This window comes from Diachasma alloeum, unplaced genomic scaffold (assembly GCF_001412515.2).
Source record: "Diachasma alloeum isolate Michigan unplaced genomic scaffold, Dall2.0 Dall_scaffold_00531, whole genome shotgun sequence".
NCBI classification, from domain to species: domain Eukaryota; kingdom Metazoa; phylum Arthropoda; class Insecta; order Hymenoptera; family Braconidae; genus Diachasma; species Diachasma alloeum.
This window is the reverse complement of record NW_021680663.1, coordinates 435,897-453,955: the sequence shown is the minus strand read 5'-3', so window position 1 is coordinate 453,955 and position 18,059 is coordinate 435,897. Positions and strand designations below refer to the sequence as shown.

The following is an 18,059-nucleotide window of genomic DNA, read 5'->3' as shown; positions in this document are numbered from 1 at the left end:
ACCGAGCCCCCTCACTACGACAAAGTGGGAACCCAGTAGAGGGGGTTTCCGGATAATACTTCGCGATTAAATAATTGAATTATTAGGAAAATCCGAGGAAAACACGGAGTGTCATTCGCTTCCCCAGTGCCGCCATTTTGGCCATTTTCGCTAAAATTGCGAATCAAAAATAGTAAAAATTTCACTCATTTATATCTAAGCGATCTTCAATGGATCAAATATAATAACTATTCTGAAAAATAAAGTAAGATGTAGAGAATTTTGCGAGAATAATAGGTTTGGATTCAGCTCGCAACCTCAGTAATAATTTTTGTGAATCAAAATAACCCAAACAATAGCGTCTTGAAAAATGTGGAAGCGTAGTGACTCAAAAGACGCCTTGAATGCACAAACTTCGTATTTTTATATTATCAAGTATTCCGTTTATTTCCATTAGATAATTTTGACTTGAAATGTTCAATTGTGTTGAAAAGACTCGAACAATAATTTGAATCATTAAATAAATATTATTTTCTTTTGTTATTGGAAATATCTCGCTTGATTTATTAGGTGTATGACTCAATTCTCGGTCCCTAGATTAATTTGATTAGAACACGTATTTGAATTAAAAAATTTCCCCGCAATAAAGGGCGTTTTGAAGGGCTATCTGTACGCTATCAAACCACTCAAGTCCGATTGTAGTGCGATTAACAAAACCTTTAAAAACAGTAAAAATATATGTCGTTCGACAAGTTGCACTTAAGGCGCTCCCTTCTTTTCACCTTCCAACTTGGAAGAACTGCTGCACAAGCAGAAGAAATGATTTGTTCGGCCTTGGGATAGAGTGCTATATCTTATAGTACATGTAAAAAGTGGTTCAAAAAATTTCGGGATAGATATTTGGATTTCCAGGATGAAGAACGTCCTGGGCAACCAAAAAATGTTGAGAACGAGGAGTTGGACAACTTACTTAATGAAAATCCCTATCAAACACAACAGGAGCTTGCTGATCCTCTCTGAGTGACTCAATCATCTATTTCGAGGCGTTTAAAAATAATTCGGAGGACACAGAAGGAAGGTCGATGGGTGCACCATCATCTTACCTCAGAAAACAAAAGTCGACACTGGGAAATTACAATGTGCCTACTGACCAGATTCAAACAAAAAGACTTTCTACACAAAATTGTGACTGGGGATGAAATGTGGATATTTTATGACAATCCCAAGAGGCGAAAGTCATGGGTTTATCGGGAGGAACCGTCAACGAGTACTGCAAAACCTAACATTCACGGAAAAAAATTGTTGTTGTGTCCAATAAGTAGTTGTTATCGGCCTTGCGGTCAACAAAACATGGAATCTACGTTATCAAAATTAAAAGATTTTAATTCAACATTTCGGTTCCGGTTCGGAAACCCTCATCAGGACAAAAATTCGTTCAAAACTTTATTCATCTGCAAAAATACATATATTTTTTTATTTTTTTGTTTATTCCAATACGTGCTTTATAGGGAACTCCCTACAGCGCGGGGGAGGGGGGGGGTACAATAATAAGTAACAAAAAAAGAATAGATACAGAAAAACAACATACAGGTCTGAACAGCCAAAAGTAGAGTTTTACAATAGAAATTATCCTTTTTTAATTGACCAGCTGATCAATTAAAAACATATGATTGGCTGACTTCCCCCCCCCCTTTCCCTTCCCCCACCACCACAAGGGAAGGTATATAAGGACTGCCCCCACACATCGGAGCTCAGAATCGGAGCTCATAGCCCTGAAGATGCAGACTGCAATGTTTGCGAAACGTCGGCGCAATGCTGAAACTCAACGCGGCATCCATCCGGAAGCCAACCAAGTCATTAATAATGGCCGCGAAAGCCTCAAAACTAAGAAATTATCCTATAGAATATGATAGTCTACCGTTGAGAAGCAGAAAGTCGTTTGACTCCATAATCTCCAAGAGCTTAAGGCCCTTGGGGTTTACTTTCTTATGATGCGAACATCTTTGAGGGTATAAATGAGACCCTAGAAGAGCTTCTTCAGGTCAGGGGTTAAGCTCAGCTACCCATCCATTAAAATCCCCTCCTACCAAGATAAGAATATTAGTAAATTTGGCGATAATGTCCTGTAATAACTTGTCCATCAAGTCTAACACATGATTTGTATCTTCATCGGTACCGAAGTACACGGAGCCAACTATTAATCCTAAATCCTTTACAATAAATGTACAAAAAATCCACAGAGTGGAGATATCCACAACGTCACAAACACTTCCACTTGTTGCGCCCAATGTGACAAGACCACCACCCCCCCTCCCAGCAGTATGGACCTCGACTGCTGGAGACCATAGCTGATTAAATTGCGTCCAGGCAGATAACAGATGAGAAGGGCTCTGCACGATCCAAGTCTCACTAATGCACACATTTCACTCCGACGTACAGTCTACGAAGCTCCTCAGCCATCCTGAACCATTAGCATTCCAATATGTTACCGAGATAGTAGCTGGTTTGTAGGCATCGCTTCTTTTTGGTGCGGCGGCTGGAAGGACAGAGGTCAATGTGAAGAGGGCAAAGGTTATATGGCAATAGAACTGGATTTTCGATTTTTCCAGATATTATTGGCAGGCTGATTGGCCACTATACCTATTGGTCGTGGGCGAGGCTGGTAAGGTGTTAATTCAGCGTTGAACTCGTGCCAGGCATACCGAGAACCATCAATCTGAATCCGCTGAAAGGCCAATCTCACTTTGCATCCCTCCACTCGTTTCTCTCTAGCTATTGCCCTCAGGTGACCTGCGATTCTTTGCTCGCGCAGGGTTAGATTAGGTTCGATGAATATTTTAGTACCCGTAAAAGCTTTTCCTTTACCTCTAAGCATCCTCATCTTGTCCTCCCAGGTGGCTAGAGATGAGAAAGCTACGGGAGGCTCGACAGATGACTTGATGTCTGTGATGCCGAGCTCGCAGCCGAACTTGCTAGTCAGAATGTCCTTGGTTGCCTGAGGATTTTGGAGCGTCTCCACAGGTAGCCCTCTGGTACCAACTTTCAACCTCCTCAGGCTTTTCGCATTTACGTCCAGACCCTCCAAAGCTCTGTTAATTTTGGATGCCAGATCTTGTTTGATTTTTGCCAGTAACTCCACTTGGTTGGAGGAAAAAACGTTTGGCCCTTGAGACTCAATTTGTTGTTTGATCTCGTTACAAAGCTCGTCTGCATTGAAGCCCATGGGGTGGGCCTTGTATTGTTCCTCAAGTTCATTCAGGCGCTCTTCAAGCTTGTTAAAATGCTCAACATGCTTTTGGTCATTAGCTAATGTTTGTTTCTCCAAGTTGGTGTATAGCAATTTCAATTCAGCTGAGTCATTATTCACTTTTTTAATATCAGCTGTAATTGTGTTCAAACTTGTATCGAAACCGCCAATGGCGGTTACAATTTTCTCCATTTCTTCCTTAGAGACCATTGATGATGTGGGCCTGGAGGTAGAGAAAGCACTTGTAAAGGAGAATGAGACCCGCTGATTCAACGCGTTGCAGTTTGGATTGGACAGGTTATCAGCTCTGTATTTTTTCGTGAGGCCGAGTGTGTTACTCAGCTTATCACCTGCTCTTTTTTCTACTCTGTTCGACTGGATAAAATGGGCCAACTTGGGGAGGTTGTCAGTGTTGAGGGAGAAGCCCTCTGCAATAGAAGGCCTACCCTTCTTACTTCTCTTGGATTTAGACAAGTCGGGGGTACTTGCGGTACATGACTCGACCACAGTGCAGTTTAAACTGGAATCATATGTGCCAAAAGAGTCACTGGAGAGATCGTCCAGACTCTCGTCGTCAAAGGGGTGCACAACTGGAGATAATGGATCCGATATAGGCGGATCACAACTGACAAGAGCCTTGTCAGCTGCTTTGAGCCCATAAGCCTCAGAACGTGTATCCGCGGGACTAAACATACCCTGAGATTACGAGCATTACCCCGAGACGATATTCCATACTATTAATCACCACTGATAAGTCGGAAAGTTATTAAACTCCAGCAAAATATAGTTGTGTTGGTGCGTAGTCCAGTAACATAACCTTCCAAAACTCCACGACTGGCAAACACGATTATCTTGAAAATACTGTGCAAATGATCTTCGAAAAATGCTCCAAACGATAAAACACAATTAAAATTGACCGGTGAGCTAACAGTAATACACGTCAGAGATTTTACAGTAATTTTAAAATAAACTTTTTGGTGGATCGACAAAACCTGCACTGTTTACGCTTGAGTGGTCAGATGACCCCCCGCAAAAAACATATGCAATCAGAAGAGTTCCTCAAAACACAATCAATATTCGAAAGATCGTATAAAAGACCAAGAAATACCTTACTGAAGGAAATGGTTTTTTATACGATTTTTCGAATAGTGATTGTTTTTTGAGAGGCTCTTTTGGTTTGTATATGTATTTTTGCAGATGAATAAAGTTTTGAAAGAGTTTTTGTCCTGATGAGGGTGTCCGAAATGGAACCGAAAAGTCGACTTAAAATCTTTCAATTTTGAAAGCGTAGATTCTATGTTTTTTTTTACCGCAAGGCCGATAACAACTATTTATTGAATTATATTCACGGTCGAATATTACAATTTCTTGATTGTTGTTGTGTAGTTTGTGGGATTCCAAAGATGTTATCTATTATGAGATACTCGAACAACAGGAAACCGTCACTGCTGAGCGTTATCAGGACTAACTGGTGAAATTGAGTAATGCTATTGAGGAAAAGCGACTGGTAGTGGTATGAGGCAAGTGATTTTGCTGCAGGACAACGCGCGGCCACACACAGTAATAGAAACCATGAAAGTTATCTCAATGTTGGGCTGGGAAATTCTCCCACATGCGGTGCATTCTCCAGACCTTTTGCCTTCTGACTATTACCCTTTTCAGGTGCTATAATATCATCTGGTGGATACCCAGGTTCAATCTCCTGAAAAACTCCGGCAGAGCATTGATGACTTCATCCAGTTAAAGCCACCATCTTTTTTCCGAGCCGGAATCCGACAATTGCCCGATAGATGGGAGGAATGCGTGCAAAGTGAAGGCGATTGTTTTCAAGATGAGATCTTTAATCTAATCTAATCTTTAATTTTCTATAAATAAATGTCAAAATTGTCGAAAAAAGCCGAGAATTAGGTAATACACCTAATATTTGGCGCCAACAAACATAATTTAGACCGAACAAAATTAGATATGGAATAATAACACAGTCCGACAAAATTTTGACCCTGGCTCTCCTAGAGATAAAATTAACCGTATTAAAAGAATTAAATTCCACTGATTCTAAATCCGTTAATAAAATTCCTACAGGTCTTCTAGTTTTAATGAAAAAAAAATGGTAAAATTCTCAAAATCACCGAACACCATTAAATTCAAAATTCAATAATAAAATAAAGCGTGCACCAATCGGAATGAAATACAATTTAAAAAATAGGGAATCGAGGTTTATAAATAAATGGAGTTTTTTGTGATTGGCGCACGGAATACTTGTTTACAAAATTCAGTAATTAGGCTGTGACGAGGACGCTCCTCGTCAACTTAAATGAACAAAAAATCCGTATGAAATATAATCAAAGCATAATACCTAGATAAGCCAAGATCAGTGGGACCCTCTCCCTTCCTCCCTCTAGATTCGAGAATAAAGTAGTTAAGGCGAGAGCAATGTAAACCCGAAGAAGACGCCTTGGAGCCCGGACAACTGGATGGATCAACAACCAGGAAGGACTGACATCTCATTGTCCTCTGACGAGTGTGCGGAAATCTCGCAGGCATGATGAACTGGAGAGATTGGACAGCCAAATGTTCCAACATATCACCAACACCTGAGTCCCATGATTACACTGGGGATGCGGTCCACTATGAACTCCTGGGGAGTGATAGTAGAGGAAGCCAAAGTTGAAGAACCCGGACAGGATGATTTTAACACACCACTGAGAGCCCAGATGACAGCTGGAGGCTATGAGCTGAATTTTACCATAAGCTGAGAATACCAGACCAGGAACCATTTGGATATACTGAAATATTCTGAGTGCCACTAATCAAGCTCTTCTAATTAAAGTAAGAAGAAAACTGATGCAGGAGTGATGATAAATATCCATAAACACCAGAATCATCTGTCAAAGTCTGAACATGACAACATGACTGTCGATAACCCAGATTACGCGGTTATTGACCCACAAGAAACGGAGTTATCGCTGTGGAGCAAAGCCGGCCCTATATCTGGGAAATTGTGTCGGCGTGGCAGACTCTCATTGGTCAGGAGGATTTGGGGAATTTCGAGAAGGACGAAGCCAGCCTGACCCCGAATAATCCACCATCTTGGGGCCACTCTGGATCAGGGTTGGGCAAGTAAAATACCACCGGTGTTCTACCAAATTTTCTACATATAAAAAAGCAAGTAATTTACCAAGGAGTGTATTTAATGTGTATTTAATGTGTATTTAATTGAAGACAACACAGTTGTTCTGGCGCAAAAACAACCCCGTTGACAGAGGGGTTGAGCTCTCGTGTCATGAGCAAGTCTTGTAAGGGTCATGCCTCGCAAGGGTCAAACATCGCAATGATTATACCGCGCGAGGATGAAATATCGCAAGGGTCATACCTCGCAAGGGTCAAACATCGGAACAGTCAATAGATGTAGGTAGGGCAATCTCAAAGATAAAACGACAACAAGCGACAACCGGGGAGGCAGGAAGGACAATCACAAGGTTTCAACGATTATAATAGCCGAACAAAATGAGCAGGAAGGAAAATCTTTAAGGGTCTAACGGGAGACATGATCCTCGCAAGGTATAACTCTCGCGACGTGTGAATCTTGCAAGGTTGGCCCGTTGCGACGTTTAACCCTCATAAAACAGGACCCTTGCGAAATATGACCCGTACGATATTTGACCCTCGCGAGTATTTACCCTTGTGACTTATGACCCTCGCAAGGTATAACCCTGGCAAAATTCAGTCAGAAAGGGTACTGCACTGATATCCAAGTTCAGGGGTTTTCTCCCAGTTATTTACCTTTTTTTACCCTTTAGAGGTAAATTACCAGTATTCTACTATATACCGTAGAAAACCGCGATTTTCAGTGGACGACCCAACCCTGCTCTGGATTGATCATTCGCCACGTTAGCTACACACGTGGAGACACTCTAAATCTACTTTAATAATTAGCATTTTAAGTCAAGTTTCACAATTAAAGTCGTGAAAAGTGACTATCTCGGAGGGTCACAGACATGCCCGACATTCCTGATAGGAAAAATAAAGCGAAAATCTCATCCATCGGAATTGCGTACTCTTATCACCCGGAATCCTTGTGAGTACCTTTGGAGTATTACGTGCAAGTATTTCGAGTGCTGGGATATTCAGTGATATTGGGAGTATTGGGAAAAAGGTTAAAAACACGTATTATTCACGGGATTTCGGTAATTTAGGGGTAAATTCTGGAATAAAGTCCGCTATAACACGATCTATTACAAATAGGCAAATGGGGCCTGCATGTATACATAGGGAAAAATTTAATGATTAAAATTCAATGGATGTCGGTATTGACGAAAAATCAGGGAAATTGTTATCATTTTTTCTACTCTTACCGGAAAATGAAAGGGACCGCCCGGTGGGGAGTATTTATCACTGTGATCATGAGGAATCCCCAGTACCCGTTTTTTTTTGGTGAGAGGACCCTGTATCTTCTCTCTCGAAACGAATGTACACTATGCCGTAGAGAAATCCGTACCAGTAGAACTGAAAAAAATATATAGGACACGAGGAAAGGAAGTTGGAAAGACTTCTTTATTGATAAAAGTAAAATAACTCTATAAATTTATTTATAAAGCAAATGGCTTCCTTTATTTATAAAAGTAAAATAAACGTGGAAAAATGTCACGCATTCTTTGCAGTATTGCTAATTGATAATCGATATAGTTGTTTAAGAAAAATAAACTGAAAATACGGGAATATAACGGAAGTAAACAATTTGCAGATATACCGAGTGGTTACCAACAAATGCAATATATTACAATTCCTAATATTTTACAATTCTCAATATGAAAACTGACATAGCTATAATTGGATATGATTAGGTACTTAATTTTGGCAACTGCAATGTGTCATTGAATTCTCCTCAAGTGAATCGCTTTAGAAGTCACTGTCTGAACTTTTATCGTCCATATTAATAATCAAGATTGCATGGAGTCAGACAAATGACGTTCTTTACTCCAATGAAGCTCTTCAGTATTTTGTACATGGCATATATATTTCATCCATAATTCTGGCGATATACCATCAGTCTTATCAGATCACAAGTTTTCTACATCTTTAATTTTGAAGGTCGTATTTTCCTTAGCCACTGAATTTTTAATTTCTGCCCAGACGTACTCAATGGCATTATTAAATTCACAATGGGCAACAGGCAACTATAATAATTTTACTTTTCTAGGTGTCTCCTCTTCGATTATCCTGTCAAGCAGGTATTTCTTTGGATACAGGTGTGGTCTGCAGTGTGTCAATTAATTAACTTCGGTCAGGTCATGAAAAGTTGATGCGAACGATGGTAATGGTACTCCACGTGCAACCATCCATTCGATAATCCGATCTTTTCGCCAACTTGATCTTGGATTGAGAAATTGTGGATCTCTTTTCGTGTGGTACGGAGCTTGCTCAATCATAATAACCGAATAGTTCGGCATATCCTTCAACACATCCCAGAACCATTCTTCATAATGTTGTGCATTCATTTCATCGTAGGAGTCTGCGGAGCCCGTCTTTCCAATAAAACATTTTTTGCACCTCTTCAAAAAACCGTCCTGGCCCCCCAATGTGAAGAATAATTACTCTTTTTTCTGTACCTGATGGCAACTTGAATCCTCCTCTATAATCATCAATGAATTGTACCCCACTCCTATATTGATCAAAATCATCGGGCTCATCGTTTTCTCCAGGAACGATTTTTTTTACCCATCCAGTTTATCGCGAGTGATTGGCTCCACACCATGTCTCATCTACATAGAAAATTTTCCAATTATTTGTCCTGTATCCTTCCAGCATCTTTAAAAATGCCGATCTCTGGCTTAGAATTGTTCGATCCTCCATCAAAACTGGCTTTCTTGAAATGTTTCGATATCGAAAATTCATATTTTTCAACAATCTAAACAGAGTTGATTAACTCATGTTCGGAAAATCATTTACATGCTCACATAATTTTTGATGGAGTTCCTTGGCAGTTGGATATTGATGTCCACGTAAAATCGAGGACTTTTCGGCGAACGACATCTCTCAAGAATTCATCAATTTTAATAGATGGCCTTCCCACTCCATTTTTGATTATCGCTGAGTGTCTTTGTCTTTTCTTCCTTCGAATCTCCAAATTCGTGATAGTACATTTCCCTATTTGAAAACATTCCGCGACTCTCGGCGTCACATTATTGTTGAGAGTCGCTGCGCACTGAAATATGCGAGTGGTAGAATGAGCGGTACTGCCGAAACTCTGGACACTTGAATATTTGCGTTAGCGCGTCTATGTGTGTGTGGCGCTTGTGTGTGTATATTCTGCCAAGCACTGAGTGTGCAGCTTTGTACAATATTTTTCATCAGTAAATATATATCGTTTGTTCATATTATTCACTGGTTTTTACCCATTATTTAACAGGCTATGGGCCCAGGTGAAGTGAAGAGTACGAAGTTGTAGTTTGGTTTGAGATTTGTAGAATGAAATCTCTATTTTTTTTTGGTTTTTGTCGTGGAGCGTGAGCACGCGGAGTGAAGCCGTTATGGATATATTCAAAGAGGAGAACAGTCAGAATCATGCAGCTTTACATCGGTTTAATGGCAAAAATTTTCGCTTGTGGAAATTTCAAATGGAAGCTGCTTTGAGAGGTCATGGATTAAAAAATTATGTTAATAGGACTGAAGTGCAGCCTGCAGCTAGTGCGACTACTGATGCTCGAGATTTGTGGCAAAAACGAGATGGGAGAGCTATGACGCTGATCATAGGGGCTATGGAGCCAGATATTGTGGAGCAGTTTGTGGAGTGTAAAACGTTCAGGGAATTATGGGATGCGCTGTTTGATTTGCACGAGAAGAAGAGTGCAGTGAGTGGTATGACACTTTATGAAGAGTTTTTCGCGTTAAAAATGGTAGAAGGCGAAAGTGTGACTGCGTATGTTAAAAAGGTTCCTAAAATAGCGGCAGAGTTGGAAAGTCAAGAGGAGGTACTTTCAGATAATCTTCAGATGATTCGAATTATTAGCACTCTTACTCCAATGTTTAAAAATTACAAGACAGTTTGGTATAACAAGTCTAATAAGAGTTTGAAGACATTGCTAGGAGAGTTAAGGTTGGAAAAGGATCAGTTGAATAAGGCAGATCAGACTGAGAATGTTGAGGCGGCTTTTGCTACGAGGGGGAGTGTGGCAGGCCATAGGAGAGAAACTGGTCGCGTTTCTAACGGTAAGAGTGATTATAAGTTGGTCGCTGCTTTGAAGAAGACGATGAAGTGCAATTGCTGTGGAGAGGTAGGACACTGGGCCACCGAGTGTTCTAGAAGTTCAAAGAATCGGAAGAGTCGTTTTGGTCAGCATCAGAAGACGAGTGAGTGTACTTTTGTGGCCTCGATTGAAGATGTTAGGTTGGCATCATATACAGAGGTCTGGTTGAGTGATTCTGCGGCTACAGCTCACATGACAGGTAGAAGAGATTGGTTTAATGAGTTGACGGTTCAAGATACAGGTTCATCGGCAGTTGTTGCTAATGGTGAGAGGTTGTCAATAAAAGGACATGGGAAAATTAGAATTGAGGCTTGGGTAAATGGAGAGTGGTTGACACATAGTATTGAAAATGTTCAATATGTTCCAGGTCTAGATAGGAATTTGTTTTCAATAGGAGCAGTTACCGATAAAGGGTTTTATATGAAAACAGAGAGTCAACAATGTACCTTGCTGGACTATCAAGACCGTGTGGTTGCAGTAGGAGTCAGAGATACTATGAAACAATAAAGGATGTTTTTCAAGGTTAAAAAACTTGAAGAGGCGCACTCAGCTCGGGTTGTTAGTTTGCAGTAGTGGCATAGACTTTTGGGGCATGTGAATGTTGCAGCCATAAAAAATGTAATCAAGAATGAACTCGCTGATGGTGTAGTTTGTGGAGAGATGGAGGATTTTTTCTGTGAAGAATGTGCTGTTGGGAAGTCTCATCAAACTTCTCATCCAACAGGGAATCCTCGGTCTTCTCAGAGAGGAGAGTACATTCATGCAGATCTGAATGGGCCAATGAGTACGATAGCAGTGGGAGGATATAAATGGATTCTTTTGTTGAAGCGACTGGGTTCAGATATTTGTATCTTCTTGCATCTAAATCTGAGACATTTGAGAAAATTAAGGGATGAATTAATCTGATTGACACTGTTACAGGGGTTACACCTCGGGCTCGTAGAACTGATAGGGGTTTAGAGTTCATTAATTCAGAAGTAAGTAATTTCTTGAGAGAGAAAAAGGAATTATACATGAATTGTCTGCTGCATATACCCCAGAGCAAAATGGAAGAATAGAAAGAGAAAATCGCACCATGATAGAGTCGGCTCGTACTATGCTTTTGGGTGCCAATTGTTGAGCTAGCTTATGGGGTGAGGCTGCGAGGACAACTGTTTATATTTTAAATCGGATGCCAAGTTTCAGAAATCCGAAGACGGCACCTTATGAACAGTGGTTCCTGAGTAAGCCAGCTTTGGGACATGTTAAGACCTTCGGGACTCCTGGTTTTGTGCATGTTCCAAAACGGAGGAGGAAAAAGTTAGATCCAAAAGCTGAAAAAATGTTTTTGGTTAGGTTTAAGTCAACTTCAAGGAATTATCGGATGTTCGATCCGAGTACTGGGAAGTTTGTTATCACTTGTGATGTTGTCTTCAACGAGGAGAAGGTTGAGAATGTGAAGCCAGATGTTCCAGTGGGTCTGTATGTTTTTGATGAAGAAGAGGAGAAAGCTGAGGACAAGACGAAAAAAAAAGAGTTGGTTATTCCAAAGGTGAATGTAGAAAAGGTTCAGTCTGAGGAGAAGAAAGAAAAGGAGAAGCTTCTAATTCCAGAGGTGAATGCGGAAGAAGTTCAGACTGATGGAGATCTTCCAACACCTGGTGAGCATGGAGGTATCAGGCAGAATACGACGTATAGCTTGAGGCAAGTTTTGTCTCCACCTGATAGGTTTCCATTTAGTGCATGTGTTTTGGAAGAATTCTCTGCAGCTGTTGGTGAGTCTAGTACTTATGAGGAGGCATTGTCAAGACTAGATGGTGCGAAGTGGAAGGCAGCTATTCAGGAGGAGTTGGATGCTCTAGAAGCGAATAAGACTTGGGAGTTGTTTGAGAAACCAGAGGGTCGAGAGGTCATAAGCTGTAAGTGGGTTTATCGGATCAAAACTGCACCTGACAGTACTCAGCAGCGTTATAATGCAAGATTGGTCGTGAGAGGTTTTTCTCAGTGTGCAGGAATTTATTACAAGGAGACTTTCACTCCTGTGGTTCGCCGTAACACAATCAGAGTCATGCTGGCTGTTGCTGCGATTAAAGCGCTTGAGATTCTGGAGTTCAATATCAAAACAGCCTTTCTAAATGCTGATTTGGAGGAGGAAATTTATATGGAATTGCCGAAGGGTTGTAAACCTGATAATATTGATGTTGTTTGTCTACTGAAGAAAAGCTTATATGCACTCAAACAGGCTCCACGTACCTGGAATCAGAAATTCGTCAGTTTCGCTTCCGAATGGAAGCATTGTAATCGTGCTGTTTTCACATTCTCTCATTTTGATTGGAAATGATGTAGAATGGTCTGAAACGTAAAAATACGAAGTTTGGCGACCATGTCTGTCGGTGTCAATGTCCATCGCCACCTTTCCGATGGACAATTTTTGGAAAAATGAGTAATTAATTGGCTAAACTTATCCCAAAAAATCTGAAATTTTGTCAGATTATAGACCTTAACAATGACTAACTCTGTGCAAAAGTTCAGCCCGATTGATCAAATAGTTTTTGAGAAAAAGCTATTCGTTTTTAAATGGTTTTTCGCTAATATCTTCGAAGCTAGTCAACCGATTTCAATTTTTTTTTCAAAATATTCGTCTCGATGCCTTCTATCCGAATCATTCAAAACATATACGCCTTGATACAAAGTTTTCGAGATATTTCCGTTTTTCTGTTTTTTCATAAAAATCCTTGTAATCACTCTAGCTTGTACAAAAATTAAGATATCAACTTGAAATTTGGAGAGCATCTTTCTTTCTTGATAATAATTCTTTCTATCAAAAATTAGCTTAATCGTATAAATAGTTTCCGAGATATTTGCCTTTTGCTGAAAACGTTTTATGTGCAATATCTTAAAAACTACGCAACCGATGTCAATTTTTTTCTTTCCAAATATTTGCTTTAAAGTCTTCTATCAGAATCAATCAAAATATATACGGCCGTTCATACAATTTTTTCGAGATATTTCAGTTTTTCTGTTTTTTCCTAAAAATCCTTGTAATCACTCTAGCTTGTGCAAAAATTGAGATATCACCTTGAAATGTAGATAGAATCTTCCTCTTATGATAACAATCCTTTCTGTTGAAAATAAGCTCAAACGCATAGGTAGTTCCCGAGATATTCGACTTTCTCTGAAAACCTTTTATGTGCGATAACTTAAAAACTACGCAACCGATTTCAATTTTGTTTTTCAAAATATTTGTTTCTTTTATCCGAATACCTTCTATCCCCTTCAGAAGCTTACTACCAATGGAATGGGTAGAAATGAAAGAAAGAAATAGTACATTCTGCACCGAGGGAGGAAAGGAGGGCATTCTGACCCGCGTGTGATTTTCGCCCGAGGCTTCGCCTCAGGATGTCCTCCTTACCTCCCGAGGTGCACATACTATTTTTCGTCCCTTTTGGTGGGAAGTTCGACAAAATTAATAATGAAAGAAAAATCCAGTGAGAAGTTAGAGGAAACGTCATGATGAAATTGAGCATGAGATCCATTCAGTATCAATAAACACACAAATGAACAAATCAAAATGAGGGAGAAATGAGATGAATAATAAATAAATGAATTATAAATAAATTAGCAAATTCAAAGTATAATAATAACCTCTTTGGCATTAATTCATCAAAAATATTGCATTCAAAAAGACAGTTTTATTCGTTTTTCATATAAGCACAACGCAAACATTGGAAAACAAAATTTGGGGAGAAATACGAAAAGATTTAGTCATCACTGATTTGCTGGAATGGGCATTGCTGGAAGGTCGTCAGCAAGTATGCGAAAACGACGTCTCATGGATTCCTCGGGATTTGGTAACCCCAAAAACAACGCGATCTCTCTTGGCACGTTCTTGATTGTCTTCATTCCCATTGCTCAACGTAGACATCGTCCACAGTCAAATTTCAAAAAGAATTTGCCATCGACCGGCTCTGCTGGTCGGAGACTGATATATTCCTGCACAATGTGGTGATACTCGTTTTTAACAGTGAATGAATGATCATAGTTATTTTTCTTCGGAAGTACGGATACTCTGAGTGTTCCATTAGTGAACTCGACGTCATTTGCGTTGAGATCAAATAAGTCTCTCACTCGCATCCAACCAGAAGCTCCGATAATCAAGACAACCTGTAAATAGGATATGAACATTAACTCTTATCATACATTTTTCTAGGTTTGTGGAATTTTCAAATACTTATGAGTTCATCAACAAATAATTTATTAATAAGAAAAAATGTGTATTCACTAATTGTCGGTTCTCCGTCAATTTATTTCATTCTTACTCACTTTCATCCCTAAATAGATCTCGTCTGGTGCTATAGTCAAAAACTCATCAATTTGTCTTGAAGTAAACATCTTAGGTGCTCCACGAAATTCTCGGATACCACGAAATCCTCTGAATAGCGAATAGATTCTAGTTTATGAGCACTATTCCATCCATGACGAAATCATGAATAAATGACGTATGTGATGCGATTCTGTTCTGTCACTTTCACATGAACGAAAAAAAAAGTTTCTCACACACGCCAATTCCGAAAAACATCCCACCAACATTTTTTTCTTAAATTATCGATTTATTAACCCAATAATTAATTAATACATAAATGAATTACAATTCCAAAACTGGAGAAATAGCTCCATAAGCGACAGCTCAATGGAAATACAGAAAAATATTCGTTCGGTGAAAATAGAATAGAATTCTCCGTAGTTAATTGTCATATTCAATCATTTTTTTTGAAAATATTACAATTGATTGTGAGATTGGTAATTCTGCATCTCTTCAACTTCAAGAGGCGGAATTCTTTCGGAATTCCTCCAAACAATTCCTCCATTTCTGGGTCTACATTTTTTTCATTCGATTTTGGTGATGCAGTACCAGTTTTCCTCCTTTTCTGTGGTGGTTCCTCAAATTTCAGATTGGATCTGGGTTCTGGAATATTGTCAACATTCGCTGCTGATGTTACGCGTGGGTCTTGGCTTCTGTAAGCTACAGATTTTCTGAAAGGACTTTTCGAGTGTCGGTTTGACTCAGAGGCAGTTTCAATGTGGCATGGTAGAGCCAGTGTGTTCAAGATGGGTATGAGCGGATTGTTTGACGTCTTCTTCTCCAATGTTCCTCCTTTCTTCATCTTTTTTGGTGGCGGTAATGGTGGTGGTGATGGTGGTTGTGGTAGTTGTTCCTCAAAGTCCGAATCAAATAAGTCTCCTGGAATATCATCAAGGTCTTGACCGTCGTAAGCTGGAAGACTTGACTCAGGATCGGTGTTCAGGTTCTGCTCCTCATTGGTTGGAATGTGTATGAGCATAGAGTTTGACTTTAAACATTGCTGTTTTCCATTCACGGCATATTGAATCGGAGTTCCTAGAACTACAGGTGGATCGTTCAAAACGCATACTTGTTGGGGAGGAAATCCTGAGGTATGATGGATGATTGGCCCTGCATCTTCTTGGATATTGCTTGATGGAATCGACGTTGTTGATTCAGCAAAATTGTGGATGCGTTGGAAAATACGACTCTTGCTTTCGATGGAATCTTCAACATAGCCACGTGCCACTTCTTCAGAACGCCATCCACCGTGTCTCATTAGGGTTCTGACGTCTGCTCCAGAGTCAGCTAGGATTGTTGCTGAGGTGCGGCGAGAACAGTGTCCAGTATATCTGTGAGGTTCCTCCAAATTCAGGAATAATGCAATGGTTCTTCGAATTTCAGTGATTTTGTTCTTTCCTATCAACGTGTACATTTTCCTCCTTGGAATCTTAGGAAAAATCTGTTAGTACCCGGGTCCTTAAGTCGTAGACTCATGTATTTCTTGACTGTTCCATAGCACTGATTTTCAATGACGAATGATCGAGGGTAGTAATTTTTTGTGTCACGAACAGTTACGATAAGTCTCGAGCCAGTGTCCTCGACGTCATTCGTGGTCAAGGGACAGAATTCACCGGATCTCATGGCACCAGAAATCCCAAATATCAAGGCCACCTTTGAAATAAATTTTATATTATATTATTCATTTTTCATTGCCAAATTTTCTTTAGAGTTCAATGTGAAGGAGAAAAAAATGAAGAAACTCAGAAAAAAATTAGAGAAAAATCGTTGGATTTCGCATTATTCATCTCTATTTACTAATCTTCAATTTATTTTACACTTACTTTCATTGCTAAATAGATATCATCCGGAGCTTGATCCAAGAATTGAGTTACTTGAGGGGCAGTGAACACTTTGGATTTCTTACTCTTGAATCCTTTGCCTTATTTTTTCATGAATGCTTTCAATCGCTTAAATGAATTGAGGTCGATGCCGTGGTGAAGGTCCATCGTACTCTTCAACATCGACCAACGACTCCAGAGCGTCGATGGCTTGTAAATTTGAGATGATTCATTGAAATAGACAAGGAAAACTCCCTCTTCAAGAGATCCAATTTTCTTCGTTTTTCTCCAATTCTGGAAATCTTCATAGCACGTTCGGTATTTCTCCGCGGATTTGTCAGGAATTGAACCCTCCACGATTCCTGCTGCTGCATTCTTAACATCAAATTCTTCGACATCGAATTCGTCATGACTATCTGAATCTTCTGAAGAACTCATTTTCTCGTTGTCACGAATTTCAACCAATGGGAATTGAGAATGATCCTAATATTCTATTACTCAATATCGCACATTTAAAAACACTGAGAATATCAGATCCAATTTCGTTTTTTGTATTTCTATGGGATTTCTAGTTCGATGATACAGGTTAACGAGTGACACGAAAAACAATTGACAGGTGTAATTCATGATTTCTAGGGAATAAAGCGCAACTTTCTTCCCGGAGACGCGGGAACAAAGTCGAACTTTCCACACATAAGGGACGAAAAAGATTTATAACACATAAAGTAACGGTCGGATGGCTTCGGCCAAAAAGGCTCGAACCCCTGCTTGTTTTACGAAGTTTCCAGTTCATCCAAAGTCTAGCTGATGAATGTTCATACGTAGAGTAGATGACGAAGTAGTCCATTTACTTCCGTATGTGGATGATGGATTGCTGTTATCATCTGGCCTGAAAGTCGGAGAATCAATTCTGGAGTATTTGTCGGAGAATTTTTGAATGACATATGGAGATGGGAAGTACTATGTTGGTCTGAAGATTGTGAGGAATGTCCAAGATAAATCTATCTACATTGGACAACGAGGTTATATACAAAAACTTCTGGAGCGTTTTTGCATGGGTGAGGCAAAGAAGTTGTCAGTACCAGCGGATCAAACGGTTTTTCTGTCGAAAAATGACGGTCTTGGATGCAGTAGATTCCCCTACCGTGAGTGCGTCGGCTCGTTGATGTTTGCAGCTATCTCAACAAGACCTGATATTGCTTTTGCTGTGGGACGGGTCAATCGTTTTCTTGAGAATCCTAGTTCAGACCATATTACTGCAGTTAAGAAAATTCTGAAGTATCTGCGGAAGAGTCCAGGGCTTGGCCTCGTTTATGGCGGAACTAGTTTGGATTTGCTGGGATACACGGATGCAGATTTTGCACGGGATGTGAATGATCGCAAGTCTACAACTGGGTACGTGTTTATGCTTGCAAACTGCCCAG

General features: G+C 39.9%; 1 protein-coding gene across 1 annotated transcript; it reads left to right on the top strand.

Moving 5' to 3' along the window:
- Positions 1-9,756: 9,756 nt before the first annotated feature.
- On the top strand, positions 9,757-13,542 carry LOC107042851. Its single transcript, XM_015264054.1, has 4 exons — positions 9,757-10,738; positions 11,395-11,450; positions 11,687-12,721; positions 13,507-13,542. The coding sequence occupies exons 1-4, from the start codon at positions 9,757-9,759 to the stop codon at positions 13,540-13,542; spliced, it is 2,109 nt and encodes a 702-aa protein (XP_015119540.1).
- The last annotated feature ends 4,517 nt before the right edge of the window (positions 13,543-18,059 follow it).

Bases quoted from the DNA above. Each gene is read 5' to 3' on its own strand.
- LOC107042851 (XM_015264054.1), top strand. From the start codon at position 9,757: ATGGATATATTCAAAGAGGAGAACAGTCAGAATCATGCAGCTTTACAT. The intron at 10,739-11,394 runs GTGAGAGGTTGT...ACACTGTTACAG, and splicing joins ATCGGCAGTTGTTGCTAATG to GGGTTACACCTCGGGCTCGT. The intron at 11,451-11,686 runs GTAAGTAATTTC...CCTTATGAACAG, and splicing joins TAGAGTTCATTAATTCAGAA to TGGTTCCTGAGTAAGCCAGC.